The sequence below is a fragment of the Scomber scombrus genome, chromosome 15 (genome assembly GCF_963691925.1).
Source record: "Scomber scombrus chromosome 15, fScoSco1.1, whole genome shotgun sequence".
Lineage (NCBI taxonomy): Eukaryota > Metazoa > Chordata > Actinopteri > Scombriformes > Scombridae > Scomber > Scomber scombrus.
The window spans coordinates 10114980-10140067 of NC_084984.1; the positions used below are offsets into that span (position 1 = coordinate 10114980).

Consider the following 25088-nt stretch of genomic DNA (forward strand, 5'->3'; position numbering starts at 1 on the left):
ATTATAGTTCCAGCTTCTCCTATTAAAAACTAATTTCTTTATTCCTCATTCAGGCTACACGACAACAACAAACAGCAGGAATGAAAAAGAATTGTATTTATTATAAAATTTAACATAAACATCTCACAATATACATACACAGTGTAAACACATCATTATTTTTTTTCTGGGTCACTGTCTGCTGTTTCAGTGTCTTCACGGCGCTGTGACTCTTTGATGGATTCATCCATTACTACTTCCAAAGCAGCGCTTCCTTCAAGCCTCTTCACCGTCTCTCCTTTAGCAGCAAGGATTTCCTCGATGTTTCTGAAGCATAAGGCAACACAGCATGAGTCATTCAGAAATACACAGAAGTACAATCAATCAAGTCAATTTCTTGAGTGGATTTTGTACCACTTGAGTTAATCAGACATGCTTAAACACTCAGAGGTGCTGGTTGACATTCTCATCCCTTTTTTGTGATGAATTTCCATTTATCTAGTAACTTAAGTTCCGAGATCTGTCTCACCTCATGCCTCCACTTTACTTTTTTACCCATCTCTATTTAAATATTTGTTTTTAATGAGACGTTGCTGCTATGTTACACAAGATAAGACTTTGTTTTCACACCAGAAAATAAGCTTAATGGACACATTCACAATATTTAAAGTCTGTCTTAAAACAATAACCGGATGCGCGGTTTAATATTGAAACATACTATAACTTTAGATGTGAAAACGCCCTTAAATTATTTGGTTAAATTCCTCTTTTCACATATTAAGCAACAACCATAAAATGCATGCTGTTGACTATGGCTGCAACGATTATTTGATTAATCAATTATCTGCCAATCTTCAAATATCTTTTAATGAGATGTTGCTGCTATGTTACACAAGATAAGACTTTGTTTTCACATCAGAAAATAAACTTAATGGACACATTCACAATATTTAAAGTTATTATCTGCCTTATTAAACTAACTATTGTAAATTAATCACTTTGAGACTTTTTAAAAGAGATAATGTCCAAATTCTCTGATTCCAGTTCTTCAAATGTGAATATTTGCCAGTTTATTTAGTTTTCTGTGGCAGCAAACTGAATATTTTTCACAATTTTCTGACATTTATAAACAAAACCATGAAAATATGAATATAATTGTTAATTGCAACCTTTCTACATATCATAAATGAATTGACCTAACCAGTGAAAACACCACCATCAGTGCAATCATACAAGCTGTAATTGGTATGATCCATACTGGAAAATTCAGCTGGTAACCGGTTAGACCAGAAAACGGCCTTAAACTATTAGGTTAAATTTCCCTGCTGTGGACTACAGCTGAAAAAAAAAAGATCCTTTACTTAGGTAAAAGTCACCTAGCAGCTTAAACCAGCTGATCACCAGTTAAACCAGCTTGATCAAACTGACTCAGCAGGCAAATAGAGCAATACCAAACTAATGAGCAGCTCAGGAATTATAATGACATTCAGGTTCATGTTCATAAGTTTAATAAAACACCACTGACTTCTTCCCCTCCAGGTCAGAGAACCAGCCGAGGTTATCAGCGATGATGTGGTGATTTTTACACCCCTCACATTTCACTATCACGACCCCTTTGTGGTACGCCTGCTTGGAAATCTTCTGCATGGACCTGGTGGAGCAAACCTGCAAATTTCAGAATCAGAATCAGAATATCTTTATTGTGATTGTAACAGGTACAACGAAATTAAGTGCAGTCCTTGGCAGTGCAAAAGAGCTAATAAATAATAATAATAAAAAAAAGAAGAAACACATGAAAAAAACAATATAAAGTATACAACAACCCACTCACTCGTCCACATAACAATATTGCACACAGTCCTTAAAGTGCATATCCAGTTAAGCACAGTTATAATTATAATAATAATTATTATAATAATTCACATGAAGCAGGACAGCCAAAACAACAACAACAACAACAACATCTTAAATCTGGTTTTCTACCTTGCATGTGTAAACCAGCTGATAATGTGTAGGCTGGATCTTCCCCACAGCATCACTCCTGAAGATCGGACTGGTTGAAAATCCTCTGTGACTTCTTCTTCTTAGGTCGTTTTCATTTCTGTCAGCAGGTAACAGGCGATGAGAGCTGTAATGACCCTGCTGTGTGGAGAGAAACCCTTCAAACCTCCTGACTGAGGCCGCCGGTGCTCCGTGCAGACACCGCAGCAGCAGCCGACCGACAGCGAGCTTTGTTCCGGTACAAGCTGATGAAGGTAAGCGGACAAGAAGCGTCTGTAACACCGACATGATTGTTTTTAGTGTGCAGCTTTAAAGGTTACAAGAAATTTCATCAACGTGTTTAGTCGCTGTTTGATGATCTCATATGTTGACTTTTTTTTTTCTCCAAACAAACTTTATTAACACATTGTTCATATACAACAAAATGCAGGTGTAATTGAAATTTAGGATTAAAAGTAATAATATTGAAAACCAGGGGCGGATCTAAGAGTTGATATAGGATCCGGGGCTAAACCCAGAGCAATCACAGCCATTACGTGTATGGTTCACATACACATAATTTAATTTTACTGGATTGTATGACTACTGCAAACATCAGTAGTAGTAGTGATTTATTTCGGTCCTTATTAACTTTTTTCCAAAAAAAGAACGTACATAAAAATAAATAAATAACAATAAGGCATTAAATCTAAAGGAAAACAAACGAATAAACAAAACAAAAAAATCACATTTATTTTTAAGTACATTTCACTCAGTAACATTTCTTCAGTTTCACTCTTAATCACAATTGTTGACAAATTGAAGTTACTTTTGAGAAAACAATCCCCCTAGCTGTTCAAAATCCATAAATAAAGTTAGAAAAAAGACACTGCATTAATTTGCGTTTAGATGTACTTAGATAGACTTAATCAGCTTGGATGTCAGTTATGTCAATTTTAAGGTGGAGAGCAGGGTTAGTAGGCCTATTGTCATACTTTTTAACTTTCATTTTAATCCCCTTATATTCTTAATCCATCAATTCCTTCCTTTCAATGTGTATATGAGGCACCGATTGTAAAATTTTGGTTACAGTTTTATAGCTGATATATTCAATATTTAGCTCACTTTATTCACATTTAGCTATTTTTTCTTTCATTTAAGTCAGAAATACATGTAAAAATGTATATAATTGTTAAAAAATGTAAATACGTAAAAATCTAAATCTAAATGTTGAATCTAAATCTAAATGTTTAATATTAAATCTAATTATTAAATCTAAATCTAAAGTGTCAGGTAGAAATGGAGTGACCACCTTACCCTCCTTAAGCTTATTCTGTTTAAAAGGGGTGGACTGTCAAATACGTCTTGTACAGTTTTACCACCATTTCCATTCCATTGTTTAAAATGCAGGCAATCTTATATTTAAAAAAAAAAAAAAAAAAGATTATAATCACAGTAAAAAAATAAAGTATTTCAAGACACCTCAAACAATATACAGTGTTAATCTGAAACTGTGCTGCCAGCCTTGGCATGGTAACTGGTGACTGTCCCTGATCGTTGCGGTGGCAGTCATCCAAAACAATGTGCCTGCCTGGAGTTAATTTTCACCAACAAGAATCCACTTTAAGTTTTGGCTCATTAGGCACTCCCATAATAGAAAAGAAGACAGTCATTCATATGAACCCAACCACCAGAGGGAGATATTAAGACTTAAAAAAGATACAGATTTAAGATTCAGTATTCCAGTTTGGTACAAATCAGCACCAAACTCCCATATAATATTATGTGTTGAGTTGTGCACAGACAGTTATCATCACTTCATTCTTTGCCAAGGCTTTAAAGGGAGTGGAAGGAATAGGGACAGTATTTATAACGAAACAATTTCCATTATTGTCCCAGCTGGCTATGGCCAAGGTTGTTACGACAGTTTATAGCTGAGCCGAACGGGCCCAGCAATCATCACAAATGACCTTGGCACGAATAAATGTCTGAAGTTCAATTTAGTGAGCTGGACTGAAGGGTGTGTTGCTTAATCCTGCTTTGGGAGGTGGGGGGAAGCTTGTTTAGGGGAAACTGCAGTCAGTCTGACACTGGGAGGACTCTCAGTGCTGACACACTGTCTCTCTGGTGAGTCCACATGCAGTTTCTGTGTGTTACATTATAATAGAAAAAGACATGTCAGCATAGATGCCACATTGATCACCTATAATAACACCCTATCTTCACACCATTTAAGAAATAGTGTACCCTGTATCTGATCTTCTGGTCAATTACTCTTCACAGGAAGGGTTCATTCCTTATTCATGGCCATAAACTAAAAGCCAACATTTATTATTCAATAGGAATAATCTCCCTACAAGTTTAATTACATCAGATTGGTTTGGAAATGTATCTATTCAAAGGTGAGGAGTAAAAAGCTTATTTGGGACATTCTACATATCTATAATAACTAATAAAGAAAACAGAGGCCTAATATTACTGGTTATATATTTGTGATATTGTTTGCCCACAGTAATTAAAGTCATATTAACTATACATTTCCACGTTTATTTATTTCCTACTTTTAATTTAATTTATTTGACAGGAACCATGCTCATTAGTCAATGGAAGAAATACAACTTTAACCCTGACATACTGTTCATATTCTGACTCATAAATTAGTCTCTATACCAATTCAAACCCATAAATTCCCCATCAGTCATTAATACATGTTATGGGAAAAAGACATTCACAATCACTTTGATATGATCAAGGAGAACATTTGAATGATGATGATGTTTGAATACTGATTTTTGATTTATTTATTGTTAATAAATACATGCCAAATTCATACATTTGCAGAATATAAAATATGTATCAGCTGCACAAAAATTAAAAAAAAAAACTAACTGCATTTTATTTCCAATTTTGTGTACTGTGGGTCACATTAGGAAAAGTCCAGCTTAAATAAATGTGTATAGGGTTAAATATGACCCTGAAAAGTATGTAGGGTTAAATGAGCAAAAGTCAACCTAAAAGTTTCATTTTCACCTGCTGTACCTGGCCAGATGTTAAAGACACAACTTACATTTGTATTAAAATTACACTTTTACTCCGTTATGATTCTTAATTTTCTATATAATTGAAATTTAAGATAGTAAAAGTTGTTTGTTTTTTTTAAGAAAAAAAAAAGCTTTTACTGTTTATTAACGCCCTGCTTTTATTCTGATAACATGAACACTTCCGGCAGTATCGTACTTGCAGCAGCAGCAGCTCTTGGAACGAACGCACTCTGCTCGTGCCTTCTCGTGGTTTTGTCGCGCGGGGCTCTGGCCCGGTGTCCGACCCGACACGAGCTGCCGAGGAACGTGAGAGAAATGTGTCACCGGCGTGCGGAGGAGGCGACAGACAGCAGCTTTAATAAACACGGTGAGTTTATCTCCTGTTTTTTTACCGGGGTGTCACGAGCTGCCGCAGCCTGCTAACTAACTCACCGGCCGTCGGTATGTATGAGACATCGTTTCCAGTAACGTCGCCTCTCGGTTCTCTGCTGCTGCTGCTGTTATTATTGTAGTGAGACCACCAAAAAGGAAAAGGGTCGCTCTCCGGATTAGATTACATGTTATTTTATATGACCGCCTCATTGACTGACTCTTTTATCCCGGATGATGAAGTAATTTAGCTAATATTCCTGAGCATATTCATGCCAGTCAGAGTTGAAGGCCAGCTGGTTGTATTTCGATATCATGGCATAAAAAAACATAAAATACAGTAGCAGGCAGTTGAATAAAATCAGTTTTTTAATACATAGATTGTCACTCATGTGTTAAATCTGCTGCTCCTGAAAAGCAAGAAAACGCTGCTTTTTTAATCCGTAGTGAAGCCAGGAAGCGTTACAGTGTGTCTGTGGTACATTTCTGAGTGATAGTAAATGAATTTTGCTTTATGATGTGTGTGGATTAAAAATGCCACTGTTATACCCTGTACTCTCATATTTGTGTTATATTTGTATTGTCTTCCTCTAAAGTGTATTGCAAGGTTACCACCATAGTGTTTTATTATAATGTTGGCCCTTGAGATTTGCATTGTGAGCAATTGTGTGTGTGTGTGTGTGTGTGTGTGTGTGTGTGTGTGTGTGTGTGTGTGTGTGGTCTGTCATAGACTACTTTTAGGGGCAAATTTCAGATTTAGGACTAGTTAATATGGGGAAGGCTTTTCTAATGTGGGACAAAAGCAGTGTCACCAATTGGGGAAAATGCTGATTTTGTGGGTCAGTGGTTAAGGTTAGAGTAGTGGTTATGGTGAAGGTACGTCTCCAGGAAATGAATGCAAGTCTTGATTTTGTCTTCTAAGTGTGTGTGTGTGTGTGTGTGTGTGTGTGTGTGTGTAGGTGTGTGAATAAGAATGAAAAAGAAAATTGGCCTTTTTGTGAGCAAGGTGTCTTTCTTACCACCTGCTGATTAAAGTAAAGAGGGTAGAGGGTTAGCCTAACCTGTCCAGGCTCACTCAAGAAGGAGGTCTCGTCTTCAGGAGGTGGACCAGCTATATTCTCATTTTAGTATCAATCCCAATTTTGCTCGTTAACAGAGAAAAGAGAAATGTCTGGCTGCTGAGTTTTGCTCTCCTCCTGCCCCACGGAAATGATGTAGGTGTTTATTTGCATAAAGAGCAGGGAAGTGAGATCCGGTCTCGAGTGGACAGTCTAGACTCATCCTAACGCCAGGTGTGAAGTGACGCACTTAGAGCTATCCACTTGTGATCGGATCATGTTAACGGCAGGTAAGAACAGGGCCTCACACCTTGTTAGGACTGAAGACGCTTCCCCTGAATGCTCCATCTCTTGCCTCTTGTCTCAAGTCTACTACCACTACCAGGGTTGGGGAGATGGGCTGAGATCGGAAGCTGTGATAAATCAAGTGAAGGCGGCCTGTCCATGATTGTTTTTTCAAAGAACAGGACATGGACAATTTCATGTTTTCGGAAGGAGTTGTGGATGTTTGATTGCCAAGAATATCATCCTGAGTCCTGAACAACTCCACTTTTTTTAACATCCACGTCTCAGGAAGTACACTCAATGAGAACGGACCTCCCCGCTAAAACCAGCAACAGGCTGATAATTGGAAATCATCAGGTTGTGAATCTGTAGTGGGTGTGACTCTGCGTCATGTCGCACAGGAAGCAAAGACGCACTTCCCGGGACTGTCTCTGAGCTATTTACTTTCCAAACAGCAACTTCCCGGGAAAAGCCCCCGACACAAAGAGGAAGTAAAGCCAACAGAAGTACGGATCGTAAAATAAGATGTTCGCTATACCCCCCCCCCAATATTTCCCTTTATAGAAAGATTTCTAACCTTAATATCCCAATATACTTTATTTACACAATTTCATAAAGAACATATGGACAACATATGAACAACGCGTAAGGAACATGGGAAACATGATAGCGGAAATGCTAATGCACATCCTTCAAAATAAGTCTGTGCTTCAATCCATATGGAATACGTCCAAAAGGTGCAACGCCCTGTGCATAATATAACAAAACATGGAATGCGCTCAATATCCGCTCCCTTCTCTTTAACCAGATGAAGGCAGCATGTCGTCTTTGCGTAACATGATGCAACACGTTGTTGTCTAGATGTTGCTTTGAAATTTGTCCACGTGTGACATTCTTCTCGCATATTTTGGCTCGGTATATGTCTCAAACGATGAAGAAATGCCAATTCTGCCAGTGGTCCATTTTGGATAGCGATCCTGGAAGAAAAGCTGTACTTCCTTGACATATATTGACCAATAAACAGCATGACAGCTCCCACATGACTTTTGTTGATAGATTTTGGTTCGCTTAAAACTTTGCCATGTGAAACCAAACTGAACCAAAGAGAAAATGAAGCAAAGTAGTAACTCATCCACTGATTCAGACCAAAGTAAATGAACTATAGGCGTGAAAATGCCTTTAAAGTACTTTAGTTGAATTTCCCCTTAAAGGTATTATGCAACAACCATAAAGTACATGCCATGCACTAGAGCTTCAAACATCTGTTTATTATTCAATTATTACATTAATTGACAAATATTTTGATAATCGATTATACATTTTGAGTCATCTTTTCAAGTGAAAATGGTAGGAAAGCAGGTGTTGGACCATATAACAAAATCTGTGAAAGCAAATGTCTGAAGAAGAGCGGTAAGCTTGAAATGTCACTGGTGGTATCCTGTTAAATGTATCTGCATTGGGAGCTGCAGTGTGCAGCCTTTTTTTCTTGCTTTCACAGGCTTTGTATATGACTCAAACGATGACTGCAGTTATGAAGAAATGCCAGTTCTGCTGATGGTCCATTTCGGATAGCTATCCCAGAAGAAAAACAAGCTGTCCTTTGTGTGTCTGCCAACCCCATGAGATATTCTGACCATTTTTTTTCGCTTGAAATTTGTTAAACGAAACTCAACTGAAGAGAAAATGCAACAAAGTAAAAAGTCATCCACTGATTCTGACCTGACCGATTCAGAAGTAAAAAAACAAAAAGTTGTGAAAACACTCTTAAACTTTGGTTGAATTTCCCCTTAAACGTATTATGCAACAACCATAAATTACATCCTGTGGACTACAGCTTCAAACATTAGTTGATTAAACGATTAGTTGCCAGTTATGAATTGACAACTATTTCGATAATCGATTAATCATTTTGAGTCTTTTTAAGAAAAAAATGTCTAAATTCTCAGATTCCCGCGTCTCAAATGTGAATATTTTCTGGTTTCTTTAGCCCTATTATAGTAAAGTGAATATTGTCATGCTGTGGGCTATCAGTAGAGATTAGGGATCAGAATCAAGAACCGGTTCCAGTTTAGAACCGGTTCCAATATGTCCGATCCATCAGAATCGTTTGTCTTCGAGATTCCTCGTATCGATGCCCAGGTGTTTGGTGTTGACATAACGGAAAAGGACTCATCTGAACTCATCTGTGAGGGCACAGCCGCCTCCCGACTGTTTACAGCACACACACGCTAAAGCTATCTTCAGCTGTCTTGTAGTTCATCTTCAAATACGGCCGCGGCTGCAAGCATGTTTTGATTTAATGACTAAATAATTACTTTTGTGAGGCGAATGTGAAGTTTACTGTGAACTTTCTATGCTGTCACTCAGCTAATTTTAACGTTTTGCAGTGCGGCACAATCCCCTTCCTCCCATTTTGTTATACAGACAGAGGACTGTAAGATGCTTTTCAATTAATTAAGTCAGTAATTAATTCAGTTAACTTCTGGCTGCGGACCATTTATCTACCAATTATGTTTCAAATATTCATAAGCAGGTCATTGATAAACAGTGGAGATAATAAATATTGTTCAGCATTGTCACTGAACACCTGTGTAGGACAACTTTCAAATAGCTGATCAGGAATTAATAAGGTATTCGATAAAGCAGGGTAGATAATGTCATTGATATCAATAAAATCGTATCAATTCCCATCCTTGGTAGTGACAAAACAATTTGACATTTTATGATGTCATCTTGGTCTTTGGGAAACAGCAATCGACATTTTTCAACATTTTCTGACATTTTATGGACCAAACAACTAATTGATTAATCAAGAAAATGACCGATAATTAATTATTGTGAGTTACAGCCCTACTGTGGACACAGCACTGGAGACTGATAACAGTAAATTACTCATCCATGCTGGGTTATAATAATATCATCATTATGTGTGTGCAGCATCAGGTTGGAGTTAGTCAGTTAATGTGTGATGCTCTCTGTTGCATTACAGTGAAGATATATTGACAGATATCCTAAACCCGAAAAAAGCACATATCAATCTGATGCAATGTAATAAAAGTTCAGGCTCACTGTTAGTGATGGCAGCGCTGGCATTCATCCATCTCTCCATCCATCCATTTATTTTCTAAACACCGTTCAGGGTTGTAAGGTTGCAGGATCCCGTCCCTGCACGGACTGCGTAAGTGGTTTCATATTTTCCAAACATGCGCCTCCCTAACATGTCTTTCAAGTTTTGTAGGTAAGCAAAGCATCCAAAGAAAACACACAAAGAAAAAGTTGCAATTCCTCAAATGAGACGCCACAGTTGGCTGTCAGATGTAGCGCTTTGATTTTCTTCTTGTGGAGCGTAACATTCACCTGTGGGTGATTTTTTAAAATTTGTCATTATTCAGGTTAGGGCTGCAGCTACTGATTTAAAAAAAAAAAAAAATGTTTATCAATTAATTTGTTGATTGTTGTCTCGGTGTTGTCCATAAAATGTCAGATGATATTAAAAAGCTCAGGGTCTTCTAGTATTTTGTTTTGTCCAACCAACAGTCCAAAATCTCAAAATTTTAGTGTATAAAAACACTGAATAGCATGAGCAAGTGAGAAGGTGGAACCAGCTAATTTTGGGCATTTTTTTTCTTAAAGAATGACTAAAATGATTATTGATGATTATCAAAAAGTATTGGTATTAGTTTTCTGTTTAAGGGTACTTGGATTGTTACTGGTACCATCATTTCTTAAACGATACCCAGCCCTAGTTTATGCACAGAGATGCATTGAGCTAAAACTAATGTAACCATGCAAACATTTTTAAGGTTTAATGTTCACCATCTTAGTTAACATTTCCTAACTAGAACAAAACACAAAGTACAGCAGAGGCCTTTGACGTAGATTTGGGTATGGACCGTATGGACATGTCACTACTAATACCAAGGTGTTGCTGGATTATTCCCACCAATATTTTTACCTCAAACTGTTTAGCAGCTTTAACTCCACGTAACATAATTCATAAGCTAAATCAGCCACAGCAGCACGGAGATTCAGACAGGTGAACTGCAGCCTCTCAGGTGAGCTGTGAAAGATCGAGCCGTAAATTCAGGGGTTGAATAAAAAGGGTGAGGTTTAAAAACCTTCCAGCAGCTCGTTATAGAGCAGCTCATTACCTGCAGGTTTCTACACATCGATTGTGATAGTCTATATATCTTTAAAATATTAATTTTGGTCTCAGATTTATAGTTGTCTGTCAATAGACTTAAATGTAAAAATCTGATATACGATAAAACATCATGATATAAGTCCAGATTTTGGCAAGTCAGCAAATTCATATTCAGTAAGTAAACATTCAGCAGAGTAAGGCTCTTTCTTTGTGTATGTGTTTGCACACACGTGCTTATGAAAGATAAGCATGATACAGAGCAAGCACACATACACAATTATTTTGGCAGTCTGACAAAAAAATGTCCCTTCCAACTAAAACCAAACCTACGCCCTTGACCGAGGCTCATGGGAATGTCATTAGTTTTGCATGTAGGCTTTTTGGTCATAAACGACAATACTGGACAGATTGAGATTTTGATAATGGCAAGATGAAAAATTCAAAGGATCACCAAAGTTTGTGCAGTTCAGCCTGAGGAGAGCATGAATCTATGTACCAAATTTCATTGCAATACATCCAATAATTGTGAAGATATTTTAACTTTAAAACACAAATGTGAATCTCAGAGATGAAAAGTCAGGGGATCACCAGAGTCAGGGGATTCATCCTCAGAGGAACATAAACATCTGTGTAAAATATCATGGTAGCAAGGCTAAAAACCAAAGTCAGAAGTGTTTAATAGACACAAATAAACACTACAGATATGAATAAGTGTAACAATATGGGACCTTTAAATTCCTTTCGATGGACCGTGCACAGTAACAACACATATCATGTGTTTCTCTATTTTTCTGTGTTACTGTCTGTAGCTTCAGTTGAGAGCCAAGAGTGTCCTTGAGGGGAAATTACTGCTGGCTCTGTTAATATATCGCCTCTCTCAGCGGGTGAGCTCACCTGCACGTCTCCGAGCCCGTGTCTCAGAGACAAAGACCGCCCACACAAAAGCAGCTCTGTTCGGGGGAACAAATTCAGGAAAAATGTACCAGGATAAGGGTACAAACAGGAAGCCGGGACAGAGCTCCTAACCCATTTCCAAAGAAATCCAGTTTGACTTTGAAGACGCCCTGTTCCTCTGCTCCTGTTTATGATAATGAGAGTGATTCCTCAGAGGAAGAAATCCTTGAATGCGCTTTTTGAACGAAAAATATCAGATTATCACACACTGCGAGTTTACTTCATCTTCAGTTTGTGACAGTCTGGATGCCAGTGTAAGACTCATCAAATAGAAAATTTATATTTTAAGGCATGTTACATGGATCTTTGTTGTTTATTTGACCTTATCAGTGCAGCCATGTTACATAAGAGATATTATCTATAGTGTAAACCAGGGAACCCTCAAGTTTCTGCCGTCTTTATGAAAGAGGGCAGATTGTTGTTTGCGAAGTGAAACCATTATCTTCATATTTTCAGTCTAAACTTATTTAATGTACTTTTCTAGTTTTGTTTAATGAATCCGTTGCCATTCAATGAATTGAGATTGAGATTGCACTGGTGTTTAAGATAGTCTCTCTTTCTTACAATTAGAGGTGTTTTGGCAGCTGTTGGGGTCACTGTGTGCTGTTCTTACTGAGTCAGTTTTAAAAGCAGCGACCTCACAGAGGAGGCCCTCACACCGCCTGTACTGACATTCTGGTTTGAACTGGATGAAACAAGGCTTTTTTTGTGACCACTTGATCAGCTATCCTCTTTCATCCTTTTCCTGTAAGTCAGGGGTAAGTCGAGCGAACAGGGTGATACAGTTTTAGGGAGAGTTTTTTGGTTATCAACTCCTACTCCAACTTTATCCTCTCAGATAGATCACTTATTTTTTTATTGTAACAACAAACATAACTGGAAAAATAAGAAATTGCTGAGTTTCTTGCATTAACCACACATTTATGCGTGTGGGAGGGGAAGTAGCCCAGTTGTGGTTTAACAGCTGTACTCAGCCGTAAATGGACGCCTGGGACAGTGATTTGGTTTCAAGGTTTATTTGATCATGGTCAGCAGTATGATCTCACTTGCTCACCGAAACAGCATTTAAGTCAAAGTGCAAGTTCTTGATTTGGTTTCACTGTTCCCCATTTATTGTAATCATTTATTCTGTGTGCTTTAACAAGTGAAAATTCATGTCTTGTTTTGAGGTGTTTTAGTGTGATTTGACGCAGCTTTTAAAAATTAAACTGACAAAGAAGATCTTAAAGAAGACTGTTAAAACTGTTAAAACGTGCCGTGAATGGGCTCATACAGAGAAATCACTACACATCAGCAGTGATGGAGAAACCGAGACTTGTGTGGACATGCGTGCTGTGTCAGGGTCTGTGGTCCTCTCGCTTCCGGCTTGCTCTGCAGTCTTTGAACTGCAGTGTGCTGTCGGCACACGCAGGATGCTCGGGATATCCCTGACGCACAGCAGACTCTACCCAAAAATATCATTCCTGCCCCTCTTTGTCTGTGCTACCTCTGTCTGCTAACCTCCACACTTGGCTTTAAACATGCTGACTGGGCTGTATGTATGAAAGGCATCATAAATATGATAACTGAGTTGGAGTTCAATGCTTAATTGTACTGTGTTTATATGTAGGACTTATTAATTTCTCTGAGTTAGAGCTCATTTTTTAAATGAGATGAATGATGTCCTGTTCTCACAGCGTAATAAATAAAACACCACTCAACCAGGTTAAAGAAGGATTCCTTAAAACTGCACTGCAAGAGATATGAAATGAAGAGAGGGCGTGAATGGTGATCTTGATGTGGTGTCCATTTGTAATCAGTTTTAGGGGTTACTTAATGCAATAAACATTTGAATAGTAGTATAATAATAGTGTAAAGCATTACTTAGGATGTTATAATGGTTACAGAAGCAAGAATATTTAGATCCCTCAGCAAATGTAGTCTTGCATCACTGCTGTATACACAGAGAGGCTGCTGATATACTAAAGTGTTGATTAGTGGATGATCATAAAAGTAATGAGCAGCTCTTTTGATAGTTGATTTTAGTCTTTTGAGTCATTTTATAAGCACAAACACTGATCAGTCTCTGGTTCCAGCTTTTCAAATTTGAGGAATTACTGTTGTTCTATGTTTTTATGTCATTGTAAGTTGTATATTTGTGGTGTTTTTATCGTTGGTTATTCGTTAATGTTGCCCTAACCTTAACCCTAACCCTAACCCAAAATAGTTGTTCCTTCATTTTCTTGTCAATCAACCAATCAGTTGATTGAGTAATTGTATCATCTCTTGGGACATCTTAGATGCCAACATACAGCATGTCCTGAATAACATTTTGAAACAATGGAAACTTCAAGGTTTCAGTTGTTTATTGTAATAATAAAAATTGTAATCCATTATTTTTTAAACACGTGCATCATCAAATAATTCCCTTGTCTTGTCTCTGTCTCTCCAGATAAACCATCATGATTCCTATCACAGAGCTCCGGTACTTTGCTGACACCCAGCCAGCGTACCGTATCCTGAAGCCATGGTGGGACGTATTCACCGACTACATCTCGATCGTCATGCTGATGATCGCAGTGTTTGGCGGCACACTGCAGGTCACGCAGGACAAGATGATCTGCCTGCCTTGTAAGTGGGTGATCAACAGGTCGTGCGAGACCATGCCCGTCCCGAACGTGACTGTCCCCTTTGCACCGGAACCCAAAGGCATTCAGTATGACCTCGACCGTCATCAGTATAATTATGTCGACGCTGTTTGCTACGAAAACAAACTACACTGGTTTGCCAAATATTTCCCCTATCTGGTGCTACTCCACACTCTTATCTTTCTGGCCTGCAGCAACTTCTGGTTCAAGTTCCCACGCACAAGCTCCAAACTGGAACACTTTGTCTCCATCCTCCTCAAATGTTTTGATTCCCCATGGACAACAAGGGCTCTGTCCGAGACCGTGGTCGAGGAGAGCGACTCCAAACCTTTGGGGAAAATGAACGGTTCAATGGACAAGAAGGCCTCTTGTGTGAGCGAGGATGTTGAGGCGAGTGTGCCCATGCTCCAAAGAACAAAGTCCAGAATTGAACAAGGAATTGTAGATCGCTCTGAAACTGGGGTTTTAGATAAAAAGGAAGGGGAGCAGGCCAAGGCTCTTTTTGAGAAGGTGAAGAAGTTCAGGATTCATGTGGAGGAGGGTGATATAGTGTACCGTCTCTACATCCGTCAGACCATCATCAAAGTAATCAAGTTTATACTGATCATTAGCTATACAGGGTACTATGTAAGCTACATCAGGTTCAGTGTAGTGTGTGCGGTGGAGATTCAGAATCTGACAGGATACAGCACGTTCTATTGCGCTCACCCGTTAGCAACTCTTTTCAAGATTCTGGCCTGTTTCTACATCAGCTTGGTGGTGGTTTATGGTCTTATCTGCATGTACACTCTTTGTTGGATGCTCAGCCGCTCACTCAAACGATACTCCTTTGAGTCAATCCGCGAGGAGAGCAGCTACAGCGACATCCCTGATTTAAAGAACGACTTTGCCTTCATGCTGCACATGATAGATCAGTATGACCCTCTCTACTCCAAGCGCTTTGCTGTGTTTCTGTCAGAGGTGAGCGAGAACAAGCTGAGGCAGCTGAATCTCAACAACGAGTGGACGTTGGAGAAGCTGAGGCAGCGCATCACCAAGAACTCGCAGGATAAGCTGGAGCTGCATCTGTTCATGCTCAGCGGAATCCCAGACACAGTGTTTGATCTGCTAGAGCTGGAAGTGCTCAAGCTGGAGCTTATTCCTGATGTCACAATCCCTCCGATCATCGCTCAGCTTTCAAACCTGAGGGAAATGTGGCTCTACCACACACCAGCTAAAATTGAGGCTCCAGCTCTGGCTTTCCTGAGGGAGAACCTGAAGTCGCTCCACATTAAGTTCACAGACATAAAAGAGATCCCACTGTGGATCTACAGCCTGAAGAACCTCAGTGAGCTCCACCTCACTGGGAACCTGAGTGCGGAGAACAATCGCTTCATCGTCATCGACGGGCTCCGAGAGCTCAAAAGGCTCAAAGTGCTGCGTCTGAAAAGCAACCTGACCAAGCTGCCGCAGGTGGTGACAGACGTGGGCGTGCACCTCCAGAAGCTTTCTATCAATAACGAGGGCACTAAACTGATGGTGCTCAACAGCCTGAAGAAGATGGTCAATCTGACGGAGCTCGAGCTTGTTCGCTGCGATCTCGAACGCATCCCACACTCCATCTTTAGTTTGCACAACCTGCAGGAGATCGACCTGAAGGACAACAACCTGAAGACGATCGAGGAGATCATCAGCTTCCAGCACCTGCACCGGCTTGTGTGCCTGAAGCTGTGGTACAACCAGATCGCTTACATCCCCATTCAGATCGGCACGCTTACCAACATGGAGCGGCTATATCTGAACAGGAACAAGATCGAGAAAATCCCCAGCCAGCTTTTCTTCTGTCGCAAACTGCGCTTCTTAGACCTGAGTCACAACAATCTGACCAACATCCACGCTGACATAGGCTTCCTCCAGAACCTGCAGTATTTCGCTGTGACGGCAAACAGGGTAAGAACGTCCATTTTTCTAGTGCCCTTACGCTTCTTTCATTTTGTTTTCATTGGGGTGAAAGTTTATCTCATTTCCTATGTTCTCCAGCCATCTTATCTTTCTGTCATATGGGAATAATGAAAGCGCAAAGGCCAGGTAAAGTGTTTACAAAGGTCAGAGCTTATAAATGCTGAGATGTTCATAGACAGGTTGAGAATTACGGCTTTAAAGATAAACACATGACTCATGCTTTGTACAGTTTTGCAAGTTGCTCTCATAAATTGAGAGAAAACATTCAAGGAGTTCAGGACATAAAAAGCTTGAAAACATTAATTGTTTATCCGGGAAAATCTCCATTGACTGGAATAGCAGAAGACATGATTCAGCGGTATGTTGTAAATGCATTATTGTGCTGCATTATTGTGCTGTAATCAAATTATGTTAACCACTGTCACACATGTTCGATAAAAGTCCTCCTGTCTGGAATGAAGCACAGCATTTTTTTTTTTTTTTTTTTTTTTTACTGCCAGTTCATTTTCTTTTCATCTTTTTGGGCCAATAAATAGAAACCATTAGAGATTTTCAAAGCTTAGTCACATTTATGGTATAATTATACTTTTTTTTTTTCTCTTGAAACCACATTATGATTCTTTGAGCATGATGTACTCCTTGGCCTTTACATAGCTTCTCCCCCCTTTTTTTTTTTAAAGAGAAGATGATGTTCTGGTCTCCTATAGATTTCCTCTCAAATGCTGATTATTTAGGATGTTGTTTGTTTTAGTTGCTTTTGAGGACTTTGCCAAATCCTGACACAACAGTCATGACTTCATTAGTCTTTTTTGGCTTTCAGTCTTTAAATTTGCCTTTTTTTTAATTTGCAGTGTAGTTATTTCATTTAGAGAGAGGCAGTTTGTTTACCATGCAAATTTAGGAACAACAACATTCTCCTAAAAAGGCTTTTTTTAGAACTCAAAGGCATGTGTACGGCATCATGTGTTTTCAGTAAAGGATGCTATTATCGTCGTTTTACGGTGGTTGCACACTGAAAATAGGTTCCAGCAGGTTTATGTGCAGCCAAAAATAGCTCCATTAAACGGGACCCTTCTGGTGTCTCTGGCGTTTTTAAGGCCTTTCTCACCTAAATCCTCTTTACACTCATAATGTAACACATTATAAATTCAAATGAGTTGTGTAATTGTGAATATTGTGTCCGTGTTGGAATAATACCCACCAGCAGCTTTTTAAAGATGTGAATTTTTGTTTTGCTTTTAGATGCTAAAAAAAAAAAAGACTTGGCAGTCTGCTTTTAAATTGTTTGTTGAGGCCTTTGAAGCCATTTAGCTGTTTTCTTTTTCCAGTAACCTAAATTAGTTATGCGAAATCTCTGAGCAAATAAAAGAATAATTGGGTAACATCTGAAGTAAACAGGATCTAGATCTGAACTAGTCTCCAGTGGAGACAGCCACCTCTTCTTCCTGAATGCCCTTTGCCCACATCTCAGCTCTCCAGTCTCATCTGGCCATGGCATACGGATTAAAAATTGAACAACTCAGCCTTTCTGTTAACTGGTAACTCACACTTCTCATCAATCTTCCTCTTATCCTCTCCACTTCAGATTGAGACTTTGCCCCCAGAGCTGTTCCAGTGTAAGAAGCTGCGCACTCTGAATCTGGGTAACAACTGCCTGCAGACGCTACCATCGCGCTTCGGGGAGCTCACCGGGCTGACCCAGCTGGAGCTGAGAGGGAACCGTCTGGAGTGTCTCCCGGTGGAGCTGGGCGAGTGTCGGCTGTTGAAGAGGAGCAGCCTGGTGGTGGAGGAGGACCTGTTCAACACGCTGCCAACAGAAGTGAAAGAGCAGCTTTGGAGGGCCGATAAGGAGCAAGCTTGAGCCAAACTTCTGCAGAGAGCTGCAGAGGAAAGAAGAAGTTTGATTTTTAGAAACAAATAAGCATTGATTTTGTTCATAAAGGTAGGCGTTGGTCATGCGGGCCCAGAAAAGTAATGGTTTGGTTGTTTGGTTGGTGCTTGGGGTTTCCCTGTCAGGACCTGTAAAAGCACCAAAGTCAAATTTCATATCCTCCGAGGATGTCTTTTTGGGAAATCTCTTGTTTCATGATCATCAAGGAAAAATGTCAAGCTCGGTGATGAAAGATGGTTTATTAATGTGGCTTTTTCTGTGTTTCATCCTGAATGTGAAGTTGCCAGGATGCAAGCAGGGTGATGTTGAATATGCATGCCACAGTAGGATCTTTGCTACGGCAAACCTGTTTATTAGAGAGAGCCAAAAAAAACAAAACAAAAAACAGTTTGCACGATTCAGCATTTTCGGTGAGCTCAATGTACTCGCTATCACTCCATAGCTGACCATGAGATAAATGCACAAATTGAACGTGCTCAAAGCAGTTTTTGCCTGACCTCCCTCTGGCCTTGAGACTCAAAATTTTACTTTTGAAATTTTTACACTTACATTTGCAGTTGCGGCGCAGCGTGGCTCCAGATACTGGCAGATGTTAGGAAACACATTGTGGTGCAACTGGCAGCCAATTTGTCGAGGCATGAAGGTTCGGCTCGTTTTATTTCCTTCAGGCTGCGTATGCTCAACATGCTTGGAGGCGTCTTTCTATGTGATCAAAACGACTCTGTGATGAAGATCAGCAGATGATCCCACAGATGAACTCACAGCTTTGGCCTTAACTCAGTAGACTGATGATGAAACTACATCAAAGAAAAGCTGTCCAACATTCAGCGGAAATAAATGGGAACAAACTCTTAAGTACGTCTAAATACCCTACAGTCATTAATTTATAATGTCGGCTTGTGTGGATTGCTTTTTGTCAGCTGTAGTGGAGAAATGCACCGTTCATCATGGACTCTTTACGTTCTTTCACTAAACATCATGTGTTATTTAAGCACGTGAAGTGGGCTTTACTTTTATTTTGCATGATTTAACATCACACACATTACTAATGTGTCTTATTTAGATATGTAAGATCAGTAGGATTGGGCCTGTAGAAACCAGGTCAAGAATTTATCTCACTCCAAGATACATAATTTGGCACTTATTAATCCTACATGCACACACCAGTAACATGTACATGTTCATGTATCATGAGCCTGTGAAACAGGCTGTATTCTGATCAGTTCAACATTCAGAGAGTATGTGATTTATAAGTCAGTGAGTGACTGAGTGTCACACAGTCTGTACAGCCATTAATTTGTCATTTTGTGCAAGAATTTATTAAGTTTCTCATGTCTTATTTCAGATGGACATACAGTGCATTCAGACCCCTTCACTCTTTTCATATTTTATGTTGCAGCTTTAAGCTAATATTGTTAAAAAAAAAATTCCCTCATCAATCTACAGTCAGTACCCCATAATGACAAAGTGAAAACAGAATTTTAGAAATGTTTACAAATTTATTAAAAAGGAAAAAAGGAATTGTCACATTGACATACGGTAAGTATTCAGACTCTCTGCTATGGTTAATCCTAAATGGACTGCACTTACATAGCGCCTCTCTAGTCTTCCAACCACTCTTAAGCATTTTTTACACTACAAGCCACATTCACACACTGATGGCTAGGGCTGCCAACCTGCCTATCAGGATCTAATCATTCATACACTGATGGCGCAGGTGTGTGAATGTGTGTGCTTGTGAGCAATTAAGGGTACACTATCTTTGCCAAGGACACTTTAAAATGTGGACTGCAGGAGCCAGAAATGGAACTGCCAATCTTCTGATTAGTGGACGATCCGCTCCACCACCTGAGCCACAGGCGTCCCAGTCTGGCTTCTGTTTGGCAGGGAGGATTCTCAGACTGTGAGATACAAGATTCTCTGGTCTGATGAAACTAAGGTTGAACTATTTGGCTTCAATTCTAAACGTTATGTCTGGAAGAAACCAGGCACCACTCATCACCTGCTCAATACCCTCCCAACGGAGAAGCATGGTGGTGGCAGCATCATGCTGGTGGAGGTCTTTTTCAGTGGCAGGGACTGGAAGATTGGCCAAGGTTGAGGAGAAGCTAAATGGAACAAAGTACGGAGCTATCCTTAATGAAAACCTGGTCCAGAGCACTCAAGACTTCCAACTGGGCTCAATGGCCCTAAGCACACAGCCAGGATAACACAGGAGTGACTTAGGAACAATTTTGAATGTCTTTGAGTGGCCAGCCAGAACCCTGACCCTAACCTTAACCCAATTGAACATCTTTGTAGAGAACTGAAAATGGCAGGCCTACCTAATGGAGAAAAATAGCAGAAAATCCCCAAATCCAGATGTGCAAAGTTCGTTGCATCCTACTCAAGAAGAGTTGAGTCTGTAATGGCTGCTAAAGGTGCTCCAACTAAGTACTGAAAAAAAGGATCTAAATATTTATGTCAATGTGATATTTAGTTTTTCCTTATTAATATATTTGGGAAGTTAAAATCCTTTTTTCACTTTCTCATTGTGCGATATTGAGTGTAAATTGATGAGGGGGGAAATGAATTTAAATGGTTTTGGCACGCAGCTGCAACATAATAAAATGTGAAAAAAGTGAAAGGGTCTGAATGTGCTGTATATCTGTAGTCAAAGGTGACCTTTGTTCAAATGGAGGCTAATATACATTGCTTCACTGATTCAGTCACAATTACACAATGTGTCCCCTGCTGACGTGAAGTTTGCTTACCCTGTATTAAAGTTACAGAGTCATAAATGTTCAGAAAACTCCCGCCACAGTTGATTTCTCTTTCATTATTAAAGTGAAAGATATGCACAATGCTAATCTTACCACTGGTAGATGATAAAGTGATGATAGTCTATAAAACAAGCAAGAAACAAGGTACTTTTTATCCTGATTTTGAATTATGAGACGTTTTATGATTATTACTTGTATGGCACCTCCAAGTGGATGAACTCTTGCACATGTGACAGGAGAGTTTTATCTTGGTGACTCAAGTTTTCAGCTGTTTGTATGCTTGGCCTTTTATTTATCATGCTCTGTTTACTCAAGGGATACTGGACATTTGTCCGCTCCGTGTTTATCCACGAGAGCAAAACGAGGAAAAACAGGAAATTACAGAGTAAAGGAAACTGGTTCTACACAAGGGAAACATTTATTTGCAGAAAGGGTATGCAGAATATGTGATTTCCACATCCATGGTCCAAATTAGTGCAACATGCTTTGTCTGCTTGAAACACTTTTCTTATTAGTACCTTGGATTTATTAGCATCATTTAGAGTAAACCTGCTATGTTTACTCCAGCCAGGCATCCATTGTTGCTAATATGGCCTTACCTTTTACAAGCTGTATTCCCCTTTTAATGATCACAAAACATCACATTCACAACTTGTTTTTCTGTGTTGTAAAAATGTATAGCAGAGATGTTTAACGTCTTTGTTTCATGCATATCAGTCGTACGGTATGTGGTCTTATTGTTACCAGCTGCTTTTCTTTTTGATTTTCAGCTTTTTTTGTGTCACTTTTGCGATACAATCGCACCTTTTGTTCACAGTGAAGGTTTTTTTTTTCAATGAGGCCTTGGCTAAACCCAAATGCCCCTCTAGGGGTCACTAGTAAAGTGCTCGAACACAGTCTTAAAAACAGTCCTGTTCTGAAAGAAGAGCCTCGGTCTTGAATGTGTCGACAAGCAACCGCTTTTAAAGTTAGATGCAAAGGTCACAGACAGAGACGGGATAAAAAAAGGGAACAGATGACATCATAGAAAGGAAAAGCTGAAATGCACAACAAATCTCAACTTGTATACAGTTTCTAAACACAGAAGTAATTTTCAGGGGTGAAATGTGGTATATCTTCCCTGGTTTGAACTAAATAGTGCCATGTTGACCTGTTGGATGCCAAATATTAAACACAAACAGGCAAAAAGATTCAGCTTTTAGCACATTAGACTGCAAAGGATATATACCCTTTAAAGTGCAGTAGCTGGCCATATGTTTAGGGACAATGTGTAGGACAACTTTTACGTCACTCCAATGTAAATTTGATACAGTAACACAGGTCATTGTGGTGGTGCAGTGCAGTAGCCAGGGCTGCTGACACAAAACATAATCTCCTACCTGCAGGACACCACTGAGGACCTTCAAATATTGCTTTAGTACTAATTGTGTTAAGTGTGTTTTAGCCTTAAATTGGCAGTCATGTAATTTGAGGTTGGATAGTCACAGCTGAATGTGTATTTTTGATTCTTAAGGGGAAGTTTTGACATTTATCTTTATTTTAACCCTAAAGTTGTAAAGAACATAACTCTTAAAGTTCAAGAGTGACAAAGAAATCTGTCTCAGGGTGTCACTGGGAACTCATCTTATCGCAATATTTGCTAAAATTGCTACATACATATTGATATATTCATATATCAGACTTTACTCTATTTCAGCTTTATCATGCTCAGTCCACGTCCGAATCAGAGAACTGTAGCCACTTAAATGTTCCCCATTTCGTCCTACTAACATTTGGATTTCCATCCACAAATATTTTGGCCTCAATCGTGTGTCTGACCTTCAGAGCTTTGACCGCAGTCCTTCACAGTCACTTCCCTCTGAGTCACAAGATGAGCACATTTAACCTGCGAGGCCCACTCCCTTTTCCTGCCTGTCAGCGTCAGTGAATCAGATGAAGGTCTGAGATGAGGTCAGTCAGATGTTAGCGGGGGAGCGAAAAGGAGGAAGTGACTAATCGGATGCCCCTTGGTTACATGAAAACTCTGAGCTAGCACTTTAATAAGTATCATTTCAGAAGCAGCCTCTTCTGGACATGTAAATGAACCTCAATCATTGCATTTAAAAGCTTTTTTTGTTGTTTTGTTTTTTTAATTCTGTGCTAATGCGCCAAAAGTTTTGTGTTCTCTCATGAATGTTAAAGGATAGGGTCACAACTTTTTAAAATATGTCTTAAAACGAGTCAGGAGCCCAAATTAACATAGACACGTCTTTCTTGCTGTAATAATTCCTCTTATTCATACCGGCCATTAAGAGGTCTCTTTTAAATGTGATCAAAATTAGGCTTGTGTATTTTGTCCCCCATCACTGTGTTAAGCACATTTGGAGGGGATCTAATGGTCAGTATGAACAGGAGGAATGATTACAGCAAGAAAAACCTGCTTCAATGTTCATTTTGGCAGTTAACTGTTTTAAGACAATTAAAAATCATGAACATGTCCTTTTTAAAGTGCAAAATATCAACAAATGTCTTCTGTTTTTATGTTATGTATGCCTTAGGTAATGTAGTTTGTGTGAAGCAACATGGTTCATCAGTTTACTCTCACACATTAACTTGCTTAGATCCACAGAGGTTTTGTGTTTTTTTGTTTTTTTACAGCAGACACCGGGTTGCTGATTACTTTGGACGCAGCTTTTTGAAACAGGACTCTTGACAATCTAACATACTGTAAATGGAGGCGAGCTCGCCCCTCCAATGTGGGCATTGTGTGTAATAGTACACATCAAGCTGTTAATATCTGTAATATTTCTGAAGATTGTACATTTCTGAATAGCCACATACCGTTTCACTCGGGCACTAACTCTTGAAAATCGCATTATTCTTAAACTGCCATGATTGCATTACGTTGGCATCTAATCTATGTGTGTATAAAACTTTTTTTTTTTCTTTTTGGAAATACATGATTGTATTAATTATGTACAGCAAATTCAGATCTATCTCTGTATTGTGATGCCTGTAGATCAGGGATATATGGAAACAGCTTGTTGGTTTTCGTTCTCCGGGTTTCACATCTGTCTCATCTCGCAGCATAGGTTTGTTAAACGCTGAACGTCGGTGCAGTATAGCCATATCTAAAGCCGTCCATCTTAACCCCCCAAGCAGCAATCATTGTGGAATATAAATTTTAAAAAATGAAAAACTGTAAGCTGGATGGACAGACTTGTTTTAATCAGCACTGTCTGTATCACATGTGACAAGGCCTTTATTAATTGTTGCCAAGTGGACTGAACACTGGCTTTTTAAGCGGGACGTCTGTAACAATGGACAACTGAACTTTGATTTCCTAATGTTCAGACCCTACTTTTTGTACCATTCTGACACATGATAATAAAATAAACACTTAACACTGAGTCCTGTTGCAAAGTTGATTCCTCGTATGGCGGATTCAGTAAACATTCCTGTGGTTGTCACTCTGTTACATTCTTTAATTACTGAAGAAAGAAGGTCTAATAGACTTTTTGTCACTGCTGACAATTGAACATGTCTTAACAGGAAAAGCTTGAGTGTAATTAATAACAATAACGATTACTCAGGTATGTTAGCTGTCTCAGTAAGTCAGCAAACAATACCAGTACCCTGCAGCTGTTATTGACTTATTCATGTTAATTACGCCTGTATTTTCCCTGCAGTGACACATCATACTGTCTGCTGAGAAAATGTTCATGAGCAACCTAATGATCTATTGCTCCCCATCAGGCACAGTCAGTGTATCCAAAACTATTTTCTCCTTTCTATCAGCACAGTGTATTCCCTCATTTACTTAGACAAGGACACATTTTATAACTTTTGAGGGTGCACAAGATTGCTAAATTGAAATTTTGGGCCTTCCACTCAGCTCTAACCTCTACATGTACAAAATATTTGCGAGGTTGACACTTAATACTTGATTGGAGCCTAATTTCAAGATCTATACCAATGATTCCCAACATTTTTTTGAACTGTTACCTCTTAAAACAAAGCATTGTTTGCTTATGACCGGTCAAAAAAGCGATTTTTCCTTCCCAGCTTTGAATGCATT

General features: G+C 39.2%; 2 protein-coding genes across 2 annotated transcripts; one reads left to right on the forward strand and one right to left on the reverse strand.

The window, feature by feature from the left end:
- Positions 1-87: 87 nt before the first annotated feature.
- dnlz (DNL-type zinc finger) lies at positions 88-2305 on the reverse strand. Its single transcript, XM_062435284.1, has 3 exons — positions 1963-2305; positions 1505-1644; positions 88-306 (listed from the first exon to the last, which is right to left on the reverse strand). Exons 1-3 carry the CDS (start codon positions 2266-2268, stop codon positions 156-158), a joined length of 597 nt encoding a protein of 198 aa, XP_062291268.1. The 5' UTR covers positions 2269-2305; the 3' UTR covers positions 88-155.
- lrrc8aa (leucine rich repeat containing 8 VRAC subunit Aa) lies at positions 2118-24544 on the forward strand. The gene is made up of 4 exons (XM_062435283.1): positions 2118-2234; positions 5189-5367; positions 14242-16366; positions 17964-24544. The coding sequence occupies exons 3-4, from the start codon at positions 14252-14254 to the stop codon at positions 18237-18239; spliced, it is 2391 nt and encodes a 796-aa protein (XP_062291267.1). The 5' UTR covers positions 2118-2234; positions 5189-5367; positions 14242-14251; the 3' UTR covers positions 18240-24544.
- Positions 24545-25088: the final 544 nt, after the last annotated feature.

Bases quoted from the DNA above. Each gene is read 5' to 3' on its own strand.
- lrrc8aa (XM_062435283.1), top strand. From the start codon at position 14,252: ATGATTCCTATCACAGAGCTCCGGTACTTTGCTGACACCCAGCCAGCG. The intron at 16,367-17,963 runs GTAAGAACGTCC...TCTCCACTTCAG, and splicing joins TCGCTGTGACGGCAAACAGG to ATTGAGACTTTGCCCCCAGA.
- dnlz (XM_062435284.1), bottom strand. From the start codon at position 2,268: ATGTCGGTGTTACAGACGCTTCTTGTCCGCTTACCTTCATCAGCTTGT. The intron at 1,645-1,962 runs GTAGAAAACCAG...TGAAATTTGCAG, and splicing joins AGCTGGTTTACACATGCAAG to GTTTGCTCCACCAGGTCCAT. The intron at 307-1,504 runs GTCAGTGGTGTT...CTTATGCTTCAG, and splicing joins TCTGACCTGGAGGGGAAGAA to AAACATCGAGGAAATCCTTG.